General features: G+C 44.6%; 1 protein-coding gene across 1 annotated transcript in view; it reads right to left on the minus strand.

Moving 5' to 3' along the window:
* Nucleotides 1–12,159, minus strand: part of DYNLRB2 (dynein light chain roadblock-type 2) — a 25,157-nt gene extending 12,998 nt beyond the window's left edge. Inside the window, exons 1-2 of the mRNA XM_089689811.1 lie at nucleotides 12,040–12,159; nucleotides 5,584–5,659 (exon numbers count right to left, since the gene is read on the minus strand). Of these exons, the coding sequence (XP_089545937.1) occupies nucleotides 5,584–5,659; nucleotides 12,040–12,042 (79 nt within the window). The 5' untranslated portion in view covers nucleotides 12,043–12,159. The remainder of the gene's footprint in view (nucleotides 1–5,583; nucleotides 5,660–12,039) is intronic.
* Nucleotides 12,160–22,734: the final 10,575 nt, after the last annotated feature.

A 22,734-nucleotide genomic window follows, 5' to 3' on the forward strand; every position in this document is an offset into this window, starting at 1 on the left:
AGGGTGGTGGCACTCCAGGGGCGGGTTGCCGTTCATAAACGGCACCCGCCTTTTCTAGCTGTACACGCTCCCTGGGAGCGCACAGCACCGCGATCCGGTGCTCGCTGTGTCCTCCGGACACAGTGAAACACCGATCGCCGGACGGGACCTCGGTCCCGATCATGTGATCACTGATTGGCCAATCAGTGATCACATGCAAAGTAGTAAGCAAGATGTCACTTGTGACATCATTGCTTACTACGTGTGAAATCTGTGAATGATCACAGAGGTCACATGGTACAAGGCTATTCACAACAGCCTTGTACCATGTGACAAGGTGTGACCAATCACAGCTCACTCAGTATTTCTCAATGGCTGCAAGAATGCAGACAGAGAAAAAGGAAAATGATTGCTTTTACATCCTATATGGGTGTAAAAGCAATCACTGTTAAAAAAAAAAAAAAAAAAAATCTTCATCACCCCCCACAAGTAGTACAGTGTCACCATGGTGACACTGTACTGCTAGGGTGACAGTATGTAAAAAAAAAACAAATAATATTATAAAAAAATAAAATAAAAATGTAAAAAAAATGTTTAAAAATTATAATTTTTGGTTATAAACTAATCTGGCTTATTTTTTTTTTCTAAAAATATAACTGAATACAATTTGGTCAAGATTTATGATGAAAGATTATTTATTTGCAAAATTTTATAAGAAAAACACTTTTTTCAAACTTTTTGGACTTTTTCATTTACATAGCAAAAAAAAATAAAAATCCCAGCGGTGAATAAATACCATCAAAATAAAGCTTTATCTGTCTCAAAAAAATGGTAAAAAATTCATATGGGTACAGTGTTGCATGACCTCGCAATTGTCATTCAAAGTGTGATAGCGCTGAAAGCTGAAAATTGCCCTGGACAGGAAGGGGGTAAAAGTGTCCGGACAGGAAGTGGTTAAATACACTGTTGGGCAATCAGGTAAGTAAAAGAAATTTTTTTTTTCCAACTAGTAACATTGCCACTATAAAGGAAAAGCAAGAAAAAAGTGAATTTAGCAAAATACAAAATTCAGAAGGTTTAATACATAAAGATTGCAGAAATGTTCATATGGCAGTAACCTATAACAACAGATGAACAGCTACGTCTTACTGCACTGTGAAAATAGGAGCCCTTTACACGGCATTACTGAATATGTGTACACATGCTATAAAGTATGATGAAGAAGATAACCAGAGAACAATGGCTATGCAAACTGAACTTAAAGCTGCTTGCCAAGGATCGTCGGCTTTAATACCATTCTGATTCACTGTCCAATGGACAAGCAGGTTACACAGGAAGCTGTATAGCTGAACCATGAATATGGCTGTCACATGCCTGATTATACAGTGCTGACGTAGGGACTGGAAGTGCAAGGAAAAAAAAAAATGTATAATATTCCAATTTATTTTATTTAGATTCTTATAGAAATGATGTGGGGTCATTAGTATGATTGCTACAGATGCCAGTTAACCAACATCTGGAGCAATCATAATTATCCCTCAGCTTATCAATAATTAAAGGCCTGTTCACACCAGAACGCAGTATGGGAAACTCAAGTTCCATGCGCGTTTTCCCCACTGAAATCAAATTGCATTTCAGTTGTGATCTGCAGCAGGTATCAATGATACTAAAGGTTCACTTTAACAAAAATGTTATACTTACCTGCTCTGTGTAATGGTTATGCACAGAGCAGCCCCAGTCCTCCTCTTCTCAGGTCCCTCCCCCTGCCGAGTGCCCCCACAGCAAGCTGCTTGCTATGGGGGCACTCGTGCATGCTCTCTCCCGAGCCAACTCTGTGTGTCTATAATAAAGGAGGTGCGAGCGCCTTAAATAAAACAAAATAGCTGCTGTGCACAAAAAGGTAACCAATAGCACCCTAAAACATAGGTAATAAACAAGAAAGTGCAGCGCTAGAATAAATAAATGTCCACATGACTCTGCGTATATAATCACTAAAACCACCAGATAAAATAATTCAATCTAAAATCAAAAATAGTAAAATCAGAAAGTTCCAATGTAAACAATATATAAAGTGACTCTCGTGCCTAATGACTCTGGATCCGGTATCAGTGCAGTAGTGGTAAAGGTAATGCGCACTCACCGGATGCACATATTTATTGCGCCTTATGTTAAAATCCAGATGTCATCAGACAGGTATTGAGTAGATGGACTTCCCTCTCAGAGATGGTGGGTCATCAGATTAGATGTTATGAGGTTGGTGAACCCTGAGAGTCACTTTATATATTTTTTATATTGGAACTTTCTGATTTTACTATTTTTGATTTTAGATTGAATTATTTTATCTGGTGGTTTTAGTGATTATATACGCAGAGTCATTTGGACATTTATTTATTCTAGCACTGCACTTTCTTGTTTATTAACTCTGTGTGTCTATGAGGCACACAGAGCGCAGCTCGGCCCCGCCTCCACCTCAGTGGTTGTGATTGACAGCAGCGGAAACAAATGGCTCCCACTTCTGCATTTCAACCAATGAGGAAGGAGAGCCACTTCTCTCTTGCACAGCACTGGATCGCGATCAGGCTTAGGTAAGTATTGGGGGGGTCTGAGAGAGGAGCTGCACACTGAAGGATTTTTACCTTTGTGCAAAGAACGCATGAAGGTAAAAAAAACCTTCAGCCTTTAGAACCACTAAGTTAACCACGCCCCAAATGCAGATCGCAAACGCAGTGCGTCTTACCGCACCGGATCGCATAGTACAGATAAACCATGTGAATTGGCTGCAGTGCGTTTACAAAAGTATTCAAAATGAATGGGCTCAAATCACACCACACTGAACTGCATAGGAGTCGCACAGGAATGCGCAGCGCAGGGGCGGACTGACAACTCATGGGGCCCCCGGGCAATAGGGGATCATGGGGCCCGTGTGTCCTTGCCCAAACTCAAAAAAGCCTATGAAAAAGGTACCAGGGGCATCTCATGGGGTCCCCTACTGACCCCGGGCCCTTGGGCAGTGCCCGGGTTTCCCAATGGTCAGTCCGCCCCTGGCGCAGCGTGTTCCTGTGCAATACCTAGTGTGAACCGACCCTTAAGCATTATTAAGCCTCCGCCAAAATGTATTTTTTTTTTCCTTTATTGGGTCCCAGGAACTTTTAGCCATAATGTCATAGTATGCACAGCATATTAACACATTATGGCAGACCTACCTGGCATGCAATCCCCTTCAACGTTGCTCTATCAGTGCTCGCATCAGTCATGTGTGCTGCCATCTTCACCCGTCTTCCTTCTAGAATCAGACTCTTCAGCTGTGATGTTACTCCCACAGAGGTGCATGGGGGTCACATCATCATGGCAGAGAGATGCCATAAGTGTATGGATGACAAGCAAGGAGAAGGGTTTGACAGAAGAGGGCAATAAAGTCTCTTCTCTCATTAAAATCCTACTTATCAGCATTTCCTTTTTTTTGTCTAATTCCACTTTAAATAAAGTGCCTGTGTATGTTTTTACCTGGTAATCCAGCTAGTAAATCTAATTTTTAAAGTGTTACTAAACCCAGGACCCTGCATTCATTCTGTCTCCCACAGTACACACAACATGGAAGTGCAAATATTTTAGTAAATATAAACTGTTAAATACCTTTTCTCATCAGCAGTCTTGTGACTTCTATCAGTGTTGAGCAGAGCACGGCTTAAAGCTTGTAGTATGAGTTTTAATTTTGCTCAAGGAGGACGCAGAGCCCCTGCCCTCTGTCTGGACAGTGCTGACTGGCCCTGTGGTGATCACATGCACTCTCCCCCAAAAAAAACCTCCCTAGCAGTACACACCAAACTGAGCATGTGCAGCAGCACAGTGGCTAAATGGTTAGCACTTCTGCCTGGCAGTACTAGGGTTGCTTGTTCAAATCCCGACCACGACACTACCTGCCTGGTATTTGCATGTTCTCCCTGTGCGGGTTTCCTCCGGGCACTCCGGTTTCCTCTCACTCTCTAAAGACCAGGGGCGGACTGACAACTCATGGGGCCCCCGGGCAATATGGGGATCATGGGGCCTCTGTGTCCTTGCCCAAATTCAAAAAAGGGGCCTCAGAACATCCTACCTATCCTCCAGCCCTGTGAGCACCACAAGCGTCCGGGTTTGGATTTGACATGAGAGATATTAAGCACTTTTAACATGTGAGTTGTGATAACATTTTAACCTGTTTGTTTGCCCATTGCTGCCCTTCATATCACTTCTCTGTCTTTCTATAGTGGGATCACACAGGAGGGGGAAATAGCATGCGATTTGGACAGGAATCACACCGCATTCATGTTTAAATCACATATAATTCTTTGCAGTCCGATTTGAGCCCATTCATTTTGTATGGGCTCAAATCGCACTGCAAAGGTATCGGTACTTGGTATCGGTGAGTACTTGACCAAAAGCATCGGTACTCATACTCACCGATAAAATAACTCCATGCAACCCTACAGATCACCAATACTTAGGCTGCTTTCAAACTTATGCAGTTTGACCACACGAGTGGAGCAGCGCAATATACCCATGGATTTTGTTAGGTGTAGCTTAGCTTCCGCAATTGATTCTATTATGTCCTGTGTGTTTGGTTTGCTCTATAAAAGTGCACCAAACATGCAAGACCAGGGGCGGACTGACAACTCATGGGGCCCCTGTGTCCTTTCTCAAACTCAAAAAAGCCTATGAAAAAGGTACCAGGGGCATCTCATGGGGCCCCCTACTGACCCTGGGTCCTCGGGCAGTGCCCGAGTTTCCAAATGGTCAGTCCGCCCCTGCCAAAGACATGCTGGTAGGTGAATTGGCTCCTGTCTAAATTGGCCCTAGTATGTGTATGTATGAATGTGAGTTAGGGACCTTAGATTGTACGCCCCTTGAGGGTTAGGGACTGATGTGAATGTACAATATATGGGTAAATTGCTGCGTAAATTGACAGCGCTATACAAGTACCTGAAATAAATAAATAATGATGTGCAGAGTGACTCCACACCATATGTATCAAGAGATAAGAGGGAGACACTGGAAGAAGGGGAGTATCAGATAAGTCAGGATCAAACAGGGTTTTTACACAATGTAAAGGATTAACCCCTTAGGTTCCATAGTAAGCATAAAAAGCATGTTTTACTGCATATACAGACTGATTTTACTGTTGTGGGTTTAGTAACACTTTAAGTCCCTTTTCTGTTGAAAAACAACAGACTTATTGGCTGGATGACCAGATGAAAATAGAACAAAGAAATCCAAAAAAAGAAAATAAATACAGCCATTGAATCTAAGAATTGCTAAGCTGCAATATAATAAGTGTTTGCTTTTGTATTTGATACTGCTTTAAGAGATCCCCCGCCTTTCTTCTAATCCCCGATTATGCAGCAGGGGTGTGAGAAAACTATGGGGTACATTTAACAAAACTGGAGCACTCAGAATCTGGTAGCCAATCAGCATCTAACTTCAGTTTGTTCAGTTAAGATTTGGCAATAAAAACTGGAAGCTGATTGGTTTCTATGCAGAGCTGCACCATATTTTGCACTCTTTAGTTTTCGTAAGTAAACCCCAATGTATTAGGAAGTTTCCCTGGTGTTCCCCTTTAAGCCCCTGTACCTTCGGAGTTCACTACTATAGTTCCAATCACTCCTTTCTGAGCCTGAATCCTCTTCAGTGTTTCCTCAACTTCAGACTGTAAATGAAACAAAGAAATGTTCACAATCAAGTATTTGCAACAATTGTGGTTAAATGTAGATTTTATTTTGTTCTGCTCATTTTCATGGCTTAAAGTGTATGTAATGCCTAGCAGTGAATTTCCTTTTAGTCTGATACATTTACCATTATATTTTTTAACCACTTCCAGTCCGGACACTTTCTCCCCCTTCCTGTCCCGGCCAGCTTTCAGCTCTGTCACACTTTGAATGACATTTGCGCGATCATGCAACACTGTACCCATATGAATTTTTTAGCATTTGTTTGATACAGATCAAACTTTATTTTGGCGGTATTTATTTACCACTGGGATCTTTATTTTTTTTTCCTATATAAATGAAAAAGTCCAAAAATAAAAAATAAAAAAAGGGTTTTTCTTACAAAATGTTTGCAAATAACTAATCTTTCTTCATTAATCTTGGCCAAAATTTATTCAGTTATCTTTTTAGTAAAAACATAACCCAAATTAGTTTATAACCAAAAATTATAATTTTTGAAAGAACATTTTTTCACATTTTTTTTATATTATTATTTATGTTTTTTTTTTTAACATACTGTCACCCTAACAGTACAGTGTCACCATAGTGACAATGTACTACTTGTGGGGGGTGATGAAGATTTATTTTTTTTCTTTATACACGGATTGCTTTTACACCCATAAAGGGTGTAAAAGCAATCATTTCTCCTTCTCTCTGGCTGCATTCCTGCAGCCATTGAGAAATACTGTGAGAGCTGTGATTGGTCACATCTTGTCACATGGTACAAGGCTGTTGTAAATAGCCTTGTACCATGTGATCTCTGTGATCATTCACAGATTTCACACGTAGTAAGCAATGATGTCAGAAGTGACATCTTGCTTTTATTCACGTGATCACTGATTGGCCAATCAGTGATCACATGATCAGGACCTCACACAGAGGTCCTGTACAGCGATCGGTGTTTTGCTGTGTTCTCCGGACACAGCGGGCACTGGATCGCGATGCCGTGTGCTCCCAGAGAGCGCGCACAATAAAAAATTAAGGGCGCTGTTTATGAACGGCAACCCGCCCCTGCACTGCCACCGTCCAGCGGCTTATATACAGCGGCCGGATGGGAAGTGGTTAAATAAGTAGGAAAAAACAGTTGATCCTGCCAGAAATCCAATGCTCCCCAACAATGTCATTGTTTTTATTTACACCTGGACATGAAAGGTGGTGGAGTTTTAAGACACAGGGCACTGGGAAAGCAATTATTATCTTCCTCCTTTAGGGCCGGTTCACACTATAGAAAGGCAGTCCAGATATGTTCCAGATGCGTTTTTGCATGTGCGTTTTTGACGCGTTCCAGTGCGTTTTTTATGCATTCCAGTTCATTTTTACCCTCTCTTTTTCTTCAATTTAAATAGGGACATGTGCATTCCAGTGGGTTTTTGTTGCATTTTACCACGTTCCAGTACAGTTCTGTGCTGAATAAATGCAGCATGTTCTACTTTTTTTTTCTGCAAATTGAACGTACTGGAACTGCAAGCACTGATGTGAACTATGCCATTGACAACCAAATAACCTACTTTTTGTGCATTTTGGAGGCAGAAAAAAAAGCAACTGTAGTGTGAACTGGCACTTACAGGTTGAATTTTCTCCATGTAGGGTTGCTTCTTGGTTGCTAAGGAACTTAAAAAGAAGCAAACTAAAAAGGAATATAAAGCTGGCCATACACTATGCAATCTGATTGTATAAATCTCCTTTAGATTTACTAAAACTGTATAATATGGGGACAAACCTATGATGTAAACAATACTTTCAATTTGTATCCAATCAAACCTGTCCTTCTATGACATAGTTGACGGTAGATCTAAAGGAGATCGTATAGTGTATGGTCACTTTTACTTATGGGGGGCTGTACATGGTGCAATAAAACAGAATGATCGACAAAGCAATTGAATCAGAATTCAATAAACTGGAGACAAAAACAGCATGGCTGAGCGATGACCGACAGATAGTGACAGTTTCAACCAACCCAGGTCAATCGGTTGGGGCGGGAAATAAAATTGATCGCATGGGGATGGATCAGTGGTGTTTTTCCTGCCCTTGCATGTAGATCAATCGTGATTCACATGGGCATGAAAATACCATCATTTACCCTGTATGATCTTGGTTTGTTTTTGTTTGTTTTTTTAACCACAATTCATCAACTTGGGTCTGTCGCTCATCACTTCACAATTTAATTTTGTCTCTTTCGCTTGATGTTATGTTCAGTCGTTTTGCTGGATTGCAACTTGATCATTAAGTTTTATTGCCCTGTGTATGGCCACTATTGGGGATGAGATCAGAGGTGTTCAGATCCTCGTTCAAACCCACCTGAATGATCCTGCCAGGAATCTATGACAATACTTGGCCAATCATAAGTGGCCGAGGATTTTCCCCACCTCACCCCCATTGTATATGTGTGGCTGCAGGAGGGGAATTCCCCGGCTGCAGGTGATTGGCCCACTACAGTGACAGATTCCTGGTGGGATCACACAGGTGGGTTTGCACTAGGATCTGAACATGCCCGAGCTCATTCCTAGCCACCAGTATACAGGTGAAACTCGAAAAATTAGAATATCGTGCAAAAGTTCATTTATTTCAGTAATGCAACTTAAAAGGTGAAACTAATATATGAGATAGACTCATTACATGCAAAGCAAGATAGTTCAAGCCGTGATTTGTCATAATTGTGATGATTATGGCTTACAGCTCATGAAAACCCCAAATCCACAATCTCAGAAAATGAGAATATTGCGAAAAGGTGCAATATTCTAGACTCAAAGTGTCCCACTCTAATCAGCTAATTAAGCCATAACACCTGCAAAGGGTTCCTGAGCCTTTAAATGGTCTCTCAATCTGGTTCAGTAGGAATTACAATCATTGGAAAGACTGCTGACCTGACAGTTGTGCAGAAAACCATCATTGACACCCTCCATAAGGAGGGAAAGCCTCAAAAGGTAATTGCAAAAGAAGTTGGATGTTCCCAAAGTGCTGTATCAAAGCACATTAATAGAAAGTTATGTGGAAGGGAAAAGTGTGGAAGAAAAAGGTGCACAAGCAGCAGGGATGACCGCAGCCTGGAAAGGAAAGGATTGTCAGGAAAAGGCCATTCAAAAGTGTTGGGGACTTTCACAAGGAGTGGACTGAGGCTGGAGTCAGTGCATCAAGAGCCACCACACACAGACGGATCCTGGACATGGGCTTCAAATGTCGTATTTCTCTTGTCAAGCCACTCCTGAACAACAAACAACGTCAGAAGCGTCTTACCTGGGCTAAAGAAAAACAGACCTGGTCTGCTGCTCAGTGGTCCAAAGTCCTCTTTTCTGATGAGAGCAACTTTTGCATCTCATTTGGAAACCAAGGACCCCGAGTATGGAGGAAGAATGGAGAGGCACACACTGCAAGATGCTTGAACTCCAGTGTGAAGTTTCCACAGTCTGTGTTGATTTGGGGAGCCATGTCATCTGCTGGTGTTGGTCCACTGTGCTTCATTAAGTCCACGGTCAACGCAGCCGTCTACCAGGAGATTTTGGAGCACTTCATGCTTCCTTCCGCAGACGAGCTTTATGGGGATGCCGACTTCATTTTCCAGCAGGACTTGGCACCTGCCCACACTGCCAAAAGCACCAAAACCTGGTTCAATGACCGTGGGATTACTGTGCTTGATTGGCCAGCAAACTCGCCTGACCTGAACCCCATAGAGAATCTATGGGGCATTGCCAAGAGAAAGATGAGAGACATGAGACTGAACAATGCAGAAGAGCTGAAGGCCGCTATTGAAGCATCCTGGTCTTCCATAACACCTCAGCAGTGCCACAGGCTGATAGCTTCCATGCCATGCCGCATTGAGGCAGTAATTGCTGCAAAAGGGGCCCAAACCAAGTACTGAGTACATATGCATGCTTATACTTTTCAGAGGTCCGATATTGTTCTGTGTACAATCCTTGTTTTATTGATTGCATGTAATTTTCTAATTTTCTGAGATTGTGGATTCAGAGTTTTCATGAGCTGTAAGCCATAATCATCACAATTATGACAAATCACGGCTTGAACTATCTTGCTTTGCATGTAATGAGTCTATCTCATATATTAGTTTCACCTTTAAGTTGCATTACTGAAATAAATGAACTTTTGCACGATATTCTAATTTTTCGAGTTTCACCTGCACATACTTACCAGAGTGTAGAAACACACTGCTGCATAGGAAAGGCTGTTGCTGGCATTTACCACTTCCAGGAATATTAGAAGTAGCAATGTAGGGGTCTTGTGGCAGGAAGCTTAATCCACTGAAGCCGGCCATACATGGATCAATATTTGTCTTGTTCAGCAGTGATCAGGGGCGATTTTCAATCCCTGCATGAGCAAAGTGTTTGTGTAGAAATCAATCTACCGATCAACTTCTGTACAACCACCCTGTCAGACTTTCCCCGCTTGATCAGAGCTGTAGGCTATAGCCTGCAGCGCTGATCAGTGTATGTATAATTGCACCATTTTGACCTTTTTAGTAATAAATCCTATTCTGAAAAGTGTTGAAACTGTCTCTAATGATTTTAATGCAAACTAAAGAATCCCTGTCTCTTGAAGAGTGCTACTGTATGTAATAACCCTCTGAATATCCAAGTCTGTGGTGACAGTCTGTGTTACAGACGCTTATGCTAATATCATAGTGTTATTGCTAGGATTTGTGAGTTTCCTCCTTTTCTATAAAAAGGTGGTGATGGCAGTGTGAAGGGTTAATTGCGTAACTAACCTAACCCAGTAACAATCACTATCAGGCTGCTGGCACATAGATTGTGGTCCTGCGAGCTGAAAAATCTTTGAGCAGGGCGCAGCTGAGAGTGGCATTGTTACGCATGTGACAACGCGGTATGACATCGGCTGGTCCTTTGTCTTGAGTTAGTGAGAAGGGCAGGGGTCGGACACCGCATTCCGTCATAAAGTCTATTGGCCAATCCAAGTCTCTTGGGAGGCGTTTCCCCATTCAAGTCTCCTGGGAGGCGTTTCCCCATTCAAGTCTCCTGGGAGGCGTTTCCCCATTCAAGTCTCCTGGGAGGCGTTTCCCCATTCAAGTCTCCTGGGAGGCGTTTCCCCATTCAAGTCTCTTGGGAGGCGTTTCCCCATTCAAGTCTCTTGGGAGGCGTTTCCCCATTCAAGTCTCTTGGGAGGCGTTTCCCCATTCAAGTCTCTTGGGAGGCGTTTCCCCATTCAAGTCTCTTGGGAGGCGTTTCCCCATTCAAGTCTCTTGGGAGGCGTTTCCCCAATCAACTCTCTTGGGAGGTTCAAGGCTCTTGGGAGGCATTTCCCTTCAATTCCATTGGGAGGTGTTTCCCCAATCAACTCTCTTGGGAGGCATTTCCCCACTCAAGTCTCTTGGCCCATTCAAGTCTCTTGGTAGGTGTTTCCCCATTCAAGTCTCTTGGGAGGCATTTCCCTATTCAATTCTATTGGGAGGTGTTTCTCCAATCAAGTCTCTTGGGAGGCGTTTCCCCAATCAAGTCTATTGGCCCATTCTAGTCTATTGGGAGACGTTTCCCCAATCAAGTCTATTGGCCCATTCAAGTCTATTGGGAGGCATTTCCCCAATCAAATCTATTGGCCCATTCAAGTCTCTTGGGAGGCATTTCCCCATTCAATTCTATTGGGAGGTGTTTCCCCATTCAAGTCTCTTGAGAAGTGTTTCCCCAATCAAGTCTCTTGGGAGGCGTTTCCCCATTCAATTCTATTGGGAGGTGTTTCGACCAATCAAGTCTCTGGGGAGGAGTTTCCCCAATCAAGTCTCTTGGCCCATTCAATTCTATTGGGGGGTGTTTCCCCAATCAAGTGTCTTGGGAGCAGTTTCCCCACTCAAGTCTCTTGGCCCATTCAATTCTATTGGGAGGCGTTTCCCCAATCACATCTCTTGGGAGGCGTTTCCCCAATCACATCTCTTGGGAGGCGTTTCCCCAATCACATCTCTTGGGAGGCGTTTCCCCAATCACATCTCTTGGGAGGCGTTTCCCCATTGAAGTCTATGGAGCACCATGACAACCTGGCGCCTGGGATTTGTGGAGCCCTGAGATAACAGATGATGGGATTTGTGTTGATCACACCAAGAGATGGCCAGTCAGAGGGGTACACAGGGCCAGTATGGAATCCTGCCTCCTTCCTAGGACAGAAGATTTTCAGGTACAATCCTGGTCCGTCTCTGGAGGTCCCCATCATCCACCAGCCATAAGGACTGAGGACAGGAGAGATCAGAGCCGCCCCTCCCCCCATAAGACACACAGCCATCGTGTGACTATAATCCTCTCCCCGAGCACACCACTCAGCCGCCCCCCCCGGCACAGCTCTGGCCCCCCGGGGAGATCACACTCACCATGATGCTGCAAACGCCGCGCTCAACAGGAACTCACAACAAACAGCCGCGTCCTAGTCTCTATGGGAACCCCGGAACTTACGCCAGGGAGCAGGAGGCGTGGTCCTGACGGCACTGTCGATCACATGTTGTCTTTTTTTTTAACAGGTTGTTTGCTGCCCCCGCTGGCCGTTGTAGAGTATTACATGGTGCAGTGGTAGATCCCATTGGCGGGGTGCGGTGACGCTGTGGCGGCGCTCAGCACCGTGTTTATGGTAGAATATGTCCAATGAGTGTACCAGAGGGCGACGTACTGCTCTCTCGAATAGAACTGCTGGTGGTCAGGTATAAATCATTCATAACAAAGGGTAATGGTTGATTATTAAAGCTGTGGACTCAATATAAGGTGTGTGAATACAGGAACCATGTGTTTTCTTACTCCACTCAGCCTCCTTCATGTATTTCTTCTACGTCAGTGAGGGAATCCAACATGAAGCAACTCCTGCACTTCACTTCTGTGCAAAATGTGATAAAGACCGGTCACTGCTGCCTTCTCTCCTTGTGCAGGGTGGCCGGTCTTGTCTCCGCCCCTTCCTGTAGTTTCCAGCAAGTAGCCTGTGGTGGCTGGGGCCTGCTGGCCCATCCCACAGCTTTGCTATATTCACAGCACAGTGATGATGTCACAGCTACTTTTGCAAGATAATGTCTGTGTTTTCAAAGTTATTTGGTGCTCACAATGTAGATTTATATCCCTTGTGGCTATTGAGGCTCTGGAATATTGTCGGAATCTATCCAACTGCATAACTGACAGCTGGCTCCGCCTCTCCTTGTGTTGCTGAGAGCCAGAGCCAGCTGTGCCTGCCCCCTCCGCAGCCCGGCGCCCCAGTGAGCTCTGAAGGGGCAGAGAGCGGTGACTGCCAGTCACCGCTCTCTGCTTTGAGAAAGCCAAGAACTGAGAGATCAGAGGTCATGTGATCACTCAGTTCTCAGGCTTAGAGCTGACAGCAGGCAGCCTCAGCATCATGCCAATGCTGCAGCATATAGGTGAGTATGTACGTTTGTATTCTTCCAAACTCCATACTTCTTCTTTTGCTGTCACAGTCGTTTTTGCGTTTTTTTTCACATATGCTAAAATGTACCTTTTAGGCCTGAAGATCTGTTAAAGCCCCACATATTATATTCCATTTTCTGAATATGTGACCTTGAAGAATAAAATGGAGGTCATACCAATTTTTTTATGTCACAGGATGTGAGTGCAACTGTTTGTCAAATGCATCATTAAAAAATACACTAATGGTAATTTTAGGGCACACTAACACAATATGTTACCCAATTTGTTGGTAAAATGTAAAAGACGAGGTTGTATTGGGTATCTCCAGCTATATTTCGGTCAATGGTCTCACCCAATATGCATGCTAGCTTGTTATCAATTTGAAACAAGCCAGCTGGCAATGGGATTGTTGGTTGCTGGGATGCTGGCAGCTGCCTGCATTCTAGCAACCAATGACGCTTGTTTGGTTTCGAAGGCTGCCTCTTGAAAAAAAAGAGTCCCCAAATTGTCCCTGTTCCTCAAATGGTCTCCCAAGTCTGGGTTTTAAGGCAACATCACCTTCTTGGATTGTGGGAGGTGAGGAAGAGGGAGCAGGAGAAGCTGCCTTGTTCTTGCAGAACAGTGCACACCTGAGCAGTTACACTGGGTGACTGGGGTAATAAATAGTCACTGCGTTATTAAAAGTGGTCAGTAACAGAGGCAGAAAGAGGGGAGCACATGCAGCTACATATAGTACCTCATACTCTCACTGTGTGCTACTTATTACTGACCTATGCACTCTGCATTACTTACTGCTGACCCCTGCACTCTCTGAACTTACTACTGACCCCTGTACTCTGCATTACTTACTGCTGACCCCTGCACTCTCTGAACTTACTATAGATCCATGCACTCTGCATTACTTACTACTGACCCCTGCACTCTGCATTACTTACTGCTGACCCCTGCACTCTCTGAACTTACTACTGACCCCTGTACTCTGCATTACCTACTGCTGACCCCTGCACTCTCTGAGCTTACCACTGACCCATGCACTCTGTATTACTTACTGCTGACCCCTGCACTCTCTGAACTTACTATAGACCCATGCACTCTGCATTACTTACTGCTGACCCCTGAACTCTGCGTTACTACTGACACATGCACGCTGTGTTACTGCTGACCCCTGAACTCTGCGTTACTTACTGCTGAACCCTGCACTCTCTGAACTTACTACTGACCCATGCACTCTGTGTTACTTACTGCTGACCCCTGCACGCTCTGAACTTACTACTGAATCCTGCACTCTGCGTTACTTACTACTGACCCCTGCACTCTGCATTACTTACTGCTGACCCCTGAACTCTGCGTTACTACTGACACATGCACGCTGTGTTACTGCTGACCCCTGAACTCTGCGTTACTTACTGCTGAACCCTGCACTCTCTGAACTTACTACTGACCCATGCACTCTGTGTTACTTACTGCTGACCCCTGCACGCTCTGAACTTACTACTGAATCCTGCACTCTGCGTTACTTACTACTGACCCCTGCACTCTGCGTTACTTACTGCTCACCCTTGTACTCTCTGAACTTACTACTGACCCATGCACTCTGTGTTACTTACTGCTGACCCCTGCACTCTGCATTACTTACTGCTCACCCCTGCACTCTTTGAACGTACTACTGACCCAGGCACGCTGCATTACTTACTACTGACCCCTGCACTCTGCATTACTTACTGCTCACCCCTGCACTCTTTGAACATACTACTGACCCAGGCATTCTGCATTACTTACTACTGACCCCTGCACTCTGCGTTACTTACTGCTGACCCCTGCACTCTCCAAATTTACTACTGACCCCTGCACTCTGCATTACTTACTGCTGATCCCTGCACTCTCTGAACTTACTACTGGCCCATGCACTCTGCATTACTTACTGCCGACCCCTGAACTCTGCCTTACTTACTACTGACCCATGCACACTGCGTTACTTACTGCTGACCCCTGAACTCTGAACTTACTACTGACCCATGCACTCTGCATTACTTACTACTGACCCATGCACTCTGCATTACTTACTACTGACCTATGCACTCTGCATTACTTACTACTGACCCATGCACTCTGCATTACTTACTGCTCACCCCTGCACTCTTTGAACGTACTATTGACCCATGCACTCTGCATTACTTACTACTGACCCCTGCACTCTGCGTTACTTACTGCTTACCCCTGCACTCTGCATTACTTACTGCTGACCCCTGCCCTCTATGAACTTACTACTGGCCCATGCACTCTGCATTACTTACTGCCGACCCCTGAACTCTGCCTTACTTACTACTGACCCATGCACGCTGCGTTACTTACTGCTGACCCCTGAACTCTGAACTTACTACTGACCCATGCACTCTGCATTACTTACTGCTGCTCCATGCACTCTGCATTACTTACTGCTGCTCCATGCACTCTGCATTACTTACTACTGACCCATGCACTCTGCATTACTTACTGCTCACCCCTGCACTCTTTGAACGTACTATTGACCCATGCACTCTGCATTACTTACTACTGACCCCTGCACTCTGCGTTACTTACTGCTTACCCCTGCACTCTGCATTACTTACTGCTGACCCCTGCCCTCTATGAACTTACTACTGACCCATGCACTCTGCATTACTTACTGCTGACCCCTGAACTCTGCCTTACTACTGACCCATGCACGCTGCGTTACTTACTGCTGACCCCTGCACTCTTTTAACTTACTACTGACCCATGCACTCTGCATTACTTACTACTGACCCATGCACTCTGCATTACCTACTACTGACCCCTGCACTCTCTAAACTTACTGCTGACCCCTGCACTCTCTGAACTTACTACTGACCCATGCACTCTGTATTACTTACTGCTGACCCCTGAACTCTGCCTTACTTACTACTGACCCATGCACGCTGCGTTACTTACTGCTGACCCCTGCACTCTTTGAACTTACTACTGACCCCTGTACTCTGCATTACTTACTACTGACCCATGCACTCTGCGTTACTTACTGCTGATCCTTGTACTCTCTGAAAGTACTACTAACCCCTGCACTCTGCGTCACTTACTACTAACTCAAGTGCTCTGAGTTACTTGCTAGCGACCCTTGTGAGATGACAATGCAAACTGGACATGAATCTTCTATAATAACAATCTTTTACCGGCATTGGAAAACATCCCTTATCAGTACATTGAGAGGACAGAGCAGAGCCCCTTAACCAGATAACCCAACATCTAAACAAAGTATGGCAAACAGATCAACCTTTAAATTAGCCATCATAAACTCCATTAATAGAATCTAAAACAATCAACATCTCAGTCTGGCTTTAACCACTTCAAGTCCGGACACTTTCACCCAGTGTTGTATTTTGTTTTTGTGCTGCCCTAGGCAACACAAAAATGCCCCCCATATGGGAGCGAGAAAAAGAGAGAGGGAAAAAAAGAGAGAGGAGGGAAAGAAAGAAAGAAAGAAAGAGAAAGAGAGAACGAAAAAAAGAAAGAAAGGGAGGGATGAAGAAAAAAAAGACAGGGAAAGAGGGAGAGAAAGACAGAGAAAGAAGGAGGGGGAGAGAGAGAGAGAGAGAAAGAAAGAGAGGGCGAAAGAAAGAAAAAGAGGGAGAGAATGACAGAGAAAGGGAGAGAGAGGGGGGAGAGAGAGGGGTGGAAAGGGAGAGAAAGAGAGAGGGGGGGAAGAGAGAGAAAGAGAGAATGAGAAAAAGAAAAAGAGAGAGGGATGAAGAAAAAAAGACAGGGAAAGAGGGAGAGAAAGACAGAGAAAGAGAGAATGAGAAAAAGAAAGAAAGAGAGGGGGTAAGAAAGAAAAAGAGGGAGAGAATGACAGAGAAAGGGAGAGAGAGGGGGGAGAGAGAGGGAAGGAAAGGGGGAGAGAGAGGGGGGGGGTTGAAGAGAGAGAAAGAGAGAATGAGAAAAAGAAAGAGGGATGAAGAAAAAAAAAGACAGGGAAAGAGGGTGAAAAAGACACAGAAAGAGGGAGGGAGAGAGATAGATAAAGAGAGGGGGGAGAAAGAAAATGAGAGAGAGGGATAGAGGGAGAGAACGACAGAGAAAGGGAAATAGAGGGGGAGAGGAAGGGGAAGAGAGGGAGGGAGAGAGAGAGAAATAGAGAGGAAGAGAGGGAGGGAAAGGGAGAGAGAGAGAGAGAGAGAGAGGGGGAGGGAGGGAGAGAGAGAGGGGGGGAGGGAGGGAGAGAGAGAGAAATAGAGAGGAAGAGAGGGAGGGAAATTGAGAGAGAAAGAAAGACAAGGGAGTAAGGTGATGGGACTGCTGTTTTGGTGGAGACCAGTACATGTACCATGGTACTGGCTCAGAAATGCTGCACACCAGGAGGAGGTGTAACGAGTGTAGTGTCTGGAGTGCTTAGTGTCAACTGTGTAGAAGAATGGACATGGATTACCAAGTGTTAACTGTGCTAGCTCTTCGCTTCTAAGGGCTCATGTACACGGGGCATTTGGAAAACTCTTATGAACGATGGAAACTGACTACTGGAAAACGTAGTTTAAAAAACGTCGGTTTAGCTGCGTTTGCATATCACGTTTATGTGTGTTTGCATTTAGAAGCGTTTTTAAAAGATAACCTCAGGAGACCTTCCAAAATGCCCAGAATGAACTGAAAAACAGTTAAAAAATTAACAATTTCAGACATTTTGAGAGAAATAGAGGGAGCAGTATGTGTTGAGATGACCTGTCTTTTCTGGTTGTATTCACTATGGATCCCATCATGAGCATAATGCGGAACATTCTACCATTTTTCCTTTACGTGAAATCTGGAACTGACTGCGCTGGTGTACCGGGTCCATTTGAATACGTGGAAAACACTTTGCATGCATTTCTGATGATGAAAAAAGGCTCTGGGCAGCATCTGGACATGGAACAGTAAAAAATGCTTCTGAATGCAAACGCTTATAAAGCGTTTGCAAGCGTTTACAAGCTTTTGGTGTTTGAAACGCCGATAAAATCTATTCCTGAACGCAAGTTTGGTGCGTCAAAAAACGACTGTAAACTCAACTGCCTGTAAACGACGATGTGTACATGGACACATAGGAAAACATTAGGGAGAGTTCAGGTGCTGCTGAAAAAAATGCAGAAACGCTCCTGAACGTCAGTTTAGGAGCTGCAGTGTACATGAGCCCTAAGTTTCTGCTAGCTCCTTAATGCTAGGTTTCACATGACTGCAGCTTCTGCCCACAATACAGGCATTAGCAAGTGCTACACATCATGTCCCATCTAAAGCACGTTAAGTTCCACCCACACACTGCTTTAAAAAATAAATACCACACATTTCTGGCTCTATTCCAATGAATGGAACAGGAAATGAACAAACCGTCTTCGTCAGTGCTACACTGCCAAATTGATGCAATGAAGTAAAACTTGATTGGCTCAGGGTGTTTGTCCCTTCCTATCTTAGTGTAAATTGACCTGTGCAGACAGTTAAGAAAGTTAAAATAAAAATAGATTTTGGGTACTTTCTCTAGCTACAGTCAGGAGTGTATTTACCACAAGGCAAACAAGGCATTTGCCTAGGGTGGCATTTTTCAGGGGGCAGCAGCATTTTTCATGGGGCAGCGCCACCTCCCGAAAGAAGGGATGGAAGAAGGGACACACGCAACATAGGGACCAGGTGGGATCTGAGAGAGGCTGCGGGTTGCTTGATGGTGTATGCAGAGCCTGACTCTTGTTTAACCACTTGACCTCCAGAGGATTTACCCCCCTTAATGACCAGGCCTCTTTTTGCTACTCGGCGCTGCACTAATTCAACTGATAATTGCGCGGTCATGCTACGCTGCACCCAAACGAAATTTACTTCCTTTTTTTCACACAAATAGAGCTTTCTTTTGGTGGTATTTGATCACCTGTGCGCTTTTTATTTTTGAGGAAAAGGCTGACAATTTTGAGAAAAAAAACAATATTTTGGACTTTTTGCTATAAAACATGTCCAGTAAAAAAAAATTTCAAAATCAAATTTAGTCATAAATTTCTGCCAAAATGTATTCTGCGACATGTCTGTGCTAAAAAAAAACCCCAATACGTGTAAATTAATTGGTTTACGTGAAAGTTATAGCGTTTACAAATGGCGGGAAAGATACTGGGTTTTTTTTTTTTTTATTTATACTAATAATGGCGGCGATCAGCGACTTATGGCAGGACTGCGGCGGACATTCTGACATTGGGGGGTACTGACTTGGGGTCACTGACATCCCCAGTGACACCAATACAGTGATCAGTGCAAAAAAAAAACACTGACACTGTACTAATGGCACTGGGGAGGAAGGGGTTAAGTTTATTTTTCAGGGAAGGGTTATCTGTGTGAGGGGGAGTGTTTTACTAGGGGGCGGGGGTGAGTACTGCACGGGAAACCGCTGATCGGGAGAGAGAAACTCTTCTGTCCCCATCAGCGTGTCCTGGAGCTGTCAGGGAACTGACAGAAAGCACAGCTACTGCAGCTGTGCTCTCTGTCAGCTATTGCCGCTGATCGCCGGGATATAGCCGGTAACGATCGGCTGTGACCCGGCGACTGACATCCGCGGCTGTGATCGGTGGGACAGGTAGGGTGTTGGCGCGCCTCGTGTGCGCCCCCTACCTGTTTACAAAACACGTTTTAAAATGTGGTTTTGCCTGCCCGTGCCGCCCTGCCGCTGTATTTCTACAGTGGCTGGGCGGCATGTGGTTAAGGGGATGTCTGAAGCTGTGAAGGTCAGTGTTTTGTCTCTTCTCGAGGTGTTGGGGTGGGGTAGGGGCAGGGGCGGACTGACCATTTGGAAACTCGGGCACTGCCCGAGAGCCCAGGGTCAGTAGGGGGCTCCATGAGATGCCCCTGGTACCTTTTTCATAGGCTTTTTGTGCAAGGACACAGGAGCCCCATGATCCCCTATTGCCCGGGGGCCCCATGAGTTGTCAGTTTGCCCCTGGGTGGGGGTTTGCCAGTGTATGGGGGGTGGTGGTAGTGTAAGGCTGTCTCTGGTGGGGTGGGGGTGGGGGGGGCTGGGATGTTGTTGGTCAATGTCAGGCTCTCTTCGTGGGGGAGGGAGGTACTGGTCGGTGTTTGGGTCTCTCCATGGGGGAGGGCAATTTTTGTGTTGCCTAGGGCAGCACAAAACCTAAATACACCACTGGCTACAGTATATCTAAAAAGGATTTTCAAATAATATCTAACTAGCCTGTTATACTGTATATTCCTGGAGGTGGCCGTTTAACCCTGGGCCCCAGATAGGTTCTTATGGTTTTGTAGAGCAAACAGCTGTCTTTTTTGGCCAACATTATTCTGCATAAATCTGGGTATATTAGCCTTCCATGTAAATCTTACAGCTTTCCTTCACCATTCATTTCTAATTTTCTATGGTAAATATTGCTTTTTTAAAACGATGATTAATGATTATTATACTAAATGAATGATGTTTACATAAGAAATGCTTTTCCAGCCTCTTAAATTTGTGTAAATTTTTTTTCAGCAGAAGTTTATAGGTCAACTGGCTGGTGCCGTAAATGCCTTTGATCTTAACTTAGAGCCAAGCCGTGCTTCTAGGGAGCTCTACTGATCTTCTAGGCCTTCTTTCATGGCGTGCTTGTGCCCACCTGCCAATGCCAACAGTAAAAAGAACATAAAATTTCTGGTTACCAAAATAGCCCTTTTAAAGGTTTCATGTAAGAGCAATACATCTCATCTGATGCTGTTTTGATCTCCTTTAAATCCCTTTATTTGAACAGCTGGGGAAGGTATTAGTGATATGTCAAGGAGGTGAGCCAAGTTATAGACATTAAGTTCAGAGTAAAGAGGATAACGGGGTTTATTAAAGTATTGCTTTTGGGCCCTATTCACCTGATAAATATATAGCGTGAGCTTGCTAGGCACCGCTGAGTGTTTATATATGCGTGAGTCTGCTCATGTGCAGACTAAATTATGCAAGGCTTTGATTGCTCCTGCAGGATGTGGCTTTATGATGGATGAGGTTAGTTCTGAAAAATGTAAACAGCGGGGGCTACTAGGAGCAAGCAAGCCATAAACTTTAGAGAGGGAGCCAAGCCAGAGGAGCTCAACTTTGGCTCATCTAGAAAACTGTGCAGGCGAGCGTGCAATTCGGCTCAGAGATCTGGAAACCTTTATGCGTTAAGCACGTGTGAAGCCGTGTAAACAAGAGCGAAAAATGCCTCTCTAACTGGACATCCTAGCACGTCTCTTTAAAATGTTACGGCCCAATCCATCAAATTTAAAGTATATAGCAGCTGTTGGATGAATGAATTAGCACAAGATTTGGACTGAATTTGTTGACAGGGCTAGGGAGGAAGCAGAAAAAAAAATGATTTCTAAACATCTGGATACCACATAAGTGGCCTCACTGGGCATGTTGCAAATGTTACTATATCAAAGGTTAAAGTTGCACCCTAGAATTTTGTAGTGCTCACCTCCTTGAGGACCTGGTGTTTAGGTCCCTAGGTTCTTTCCCAACATCCCAACAGGTGAACTCGCAGCCAGGCACATAGTCACAGTGACTCTCTTAGCTCATTAATCAGTCTAGGGGGTATGCTTTTTTTGATACTCTATTGCAGAACATGAACTTGGATGGAGTAAGGTAACTGTGGGGTACTCCAGGATGTCAAGAAGCAACTTGAGGACACTAATCTTCCTCCTAAAGAATCTGAGCACAGTCCTTGCAGCAGCAAACAATGGGCTGAGCTATACCAGGACACCATGAACGATGTCACCTTTAAGTAACACTGACTCTAGTACCAGAGGGATAACAGCAACACATGGTCACTAGGATGTCTCACACTAGTCTGTACTCACCAATGTCTTGGATGTCTCCTTTCAATATCTTGACCAGAACCCCAATAAGAAAGTCCTTCAGTCAGCTCCAATGAATTTCAGCAGAATAGGTCCTCCAAATAGCATACCTGGGACCTTGGTGAGCAGCAGACACATGGCAGGCCTGCCCAGAAGGGCAGAAGCCCTCAAGGCTGGGATCTCCTCCTCTAGGACAAGAAACACTCTGTTCCAGGCCCAGGCTATTTATGCTCCCTCTCAGCAACCATCTGGGCTCCACTTCCCAGGGTTTGGCATGGGCTCCTCTTTCGATCGGGACCTTTCCTGATCATGTGACCGCCGTGACGGATCTCCTCTTCTAGGACAAGAAACACTCTGTTCCAGGCCCAGGCTATTTATGCCCCCCCCCCAGCAACCATTGGTGCTCCACTCCCCAGGGATTAGCATGGGCTGCATACATATTTAGCTGCTGATTTGACTCTCCTAGCCCACTATCTTCCAGAACCCTCCAAACAGACAGGGGGAAGTCAGCCAACCCTGTAGCCAGTGAAACACAGAGCAGACAAAATTAATTGCATGCAGCGCAACTGATCACAGTGAGCAAGCAACTAAATGTACTTAACCTAGTAGCTATCTAGGACAGAGCTACATTTTAAAGAATGGTTGCCCTGTCTGACCAGTTTTTAGATGCAAGCCTTCAGGTTGCTGTTGTTCCCACATACATAAACACTCAAGTGCATGCAAATATTCTGTACATGGCTATGCATACAACATGAAACATTGTTCATGTGCATACTCAGCTTGCCATCTAATGGCTGAAGTTTGCTCTTAATAATATTTTAATTTTGGGTGTGTATCAGTGAGAT

The sequence above is a fragment of the Staurois parvus genome, unplaced genomic scaffold (assembly GCF_062004578.1).
Source record: "Staurois parvus isolate SC_StPar_1 unplaced genomic scaffold, SC_StPar_1.0 ptg000498l, whole genome shotgun sequence".
Classification (NCBI taxonomy): Eukaryota; Metazoa; Chordata; class Amphibia; order Anura; family Ranidae; genus Staurois; species Staurois parvus.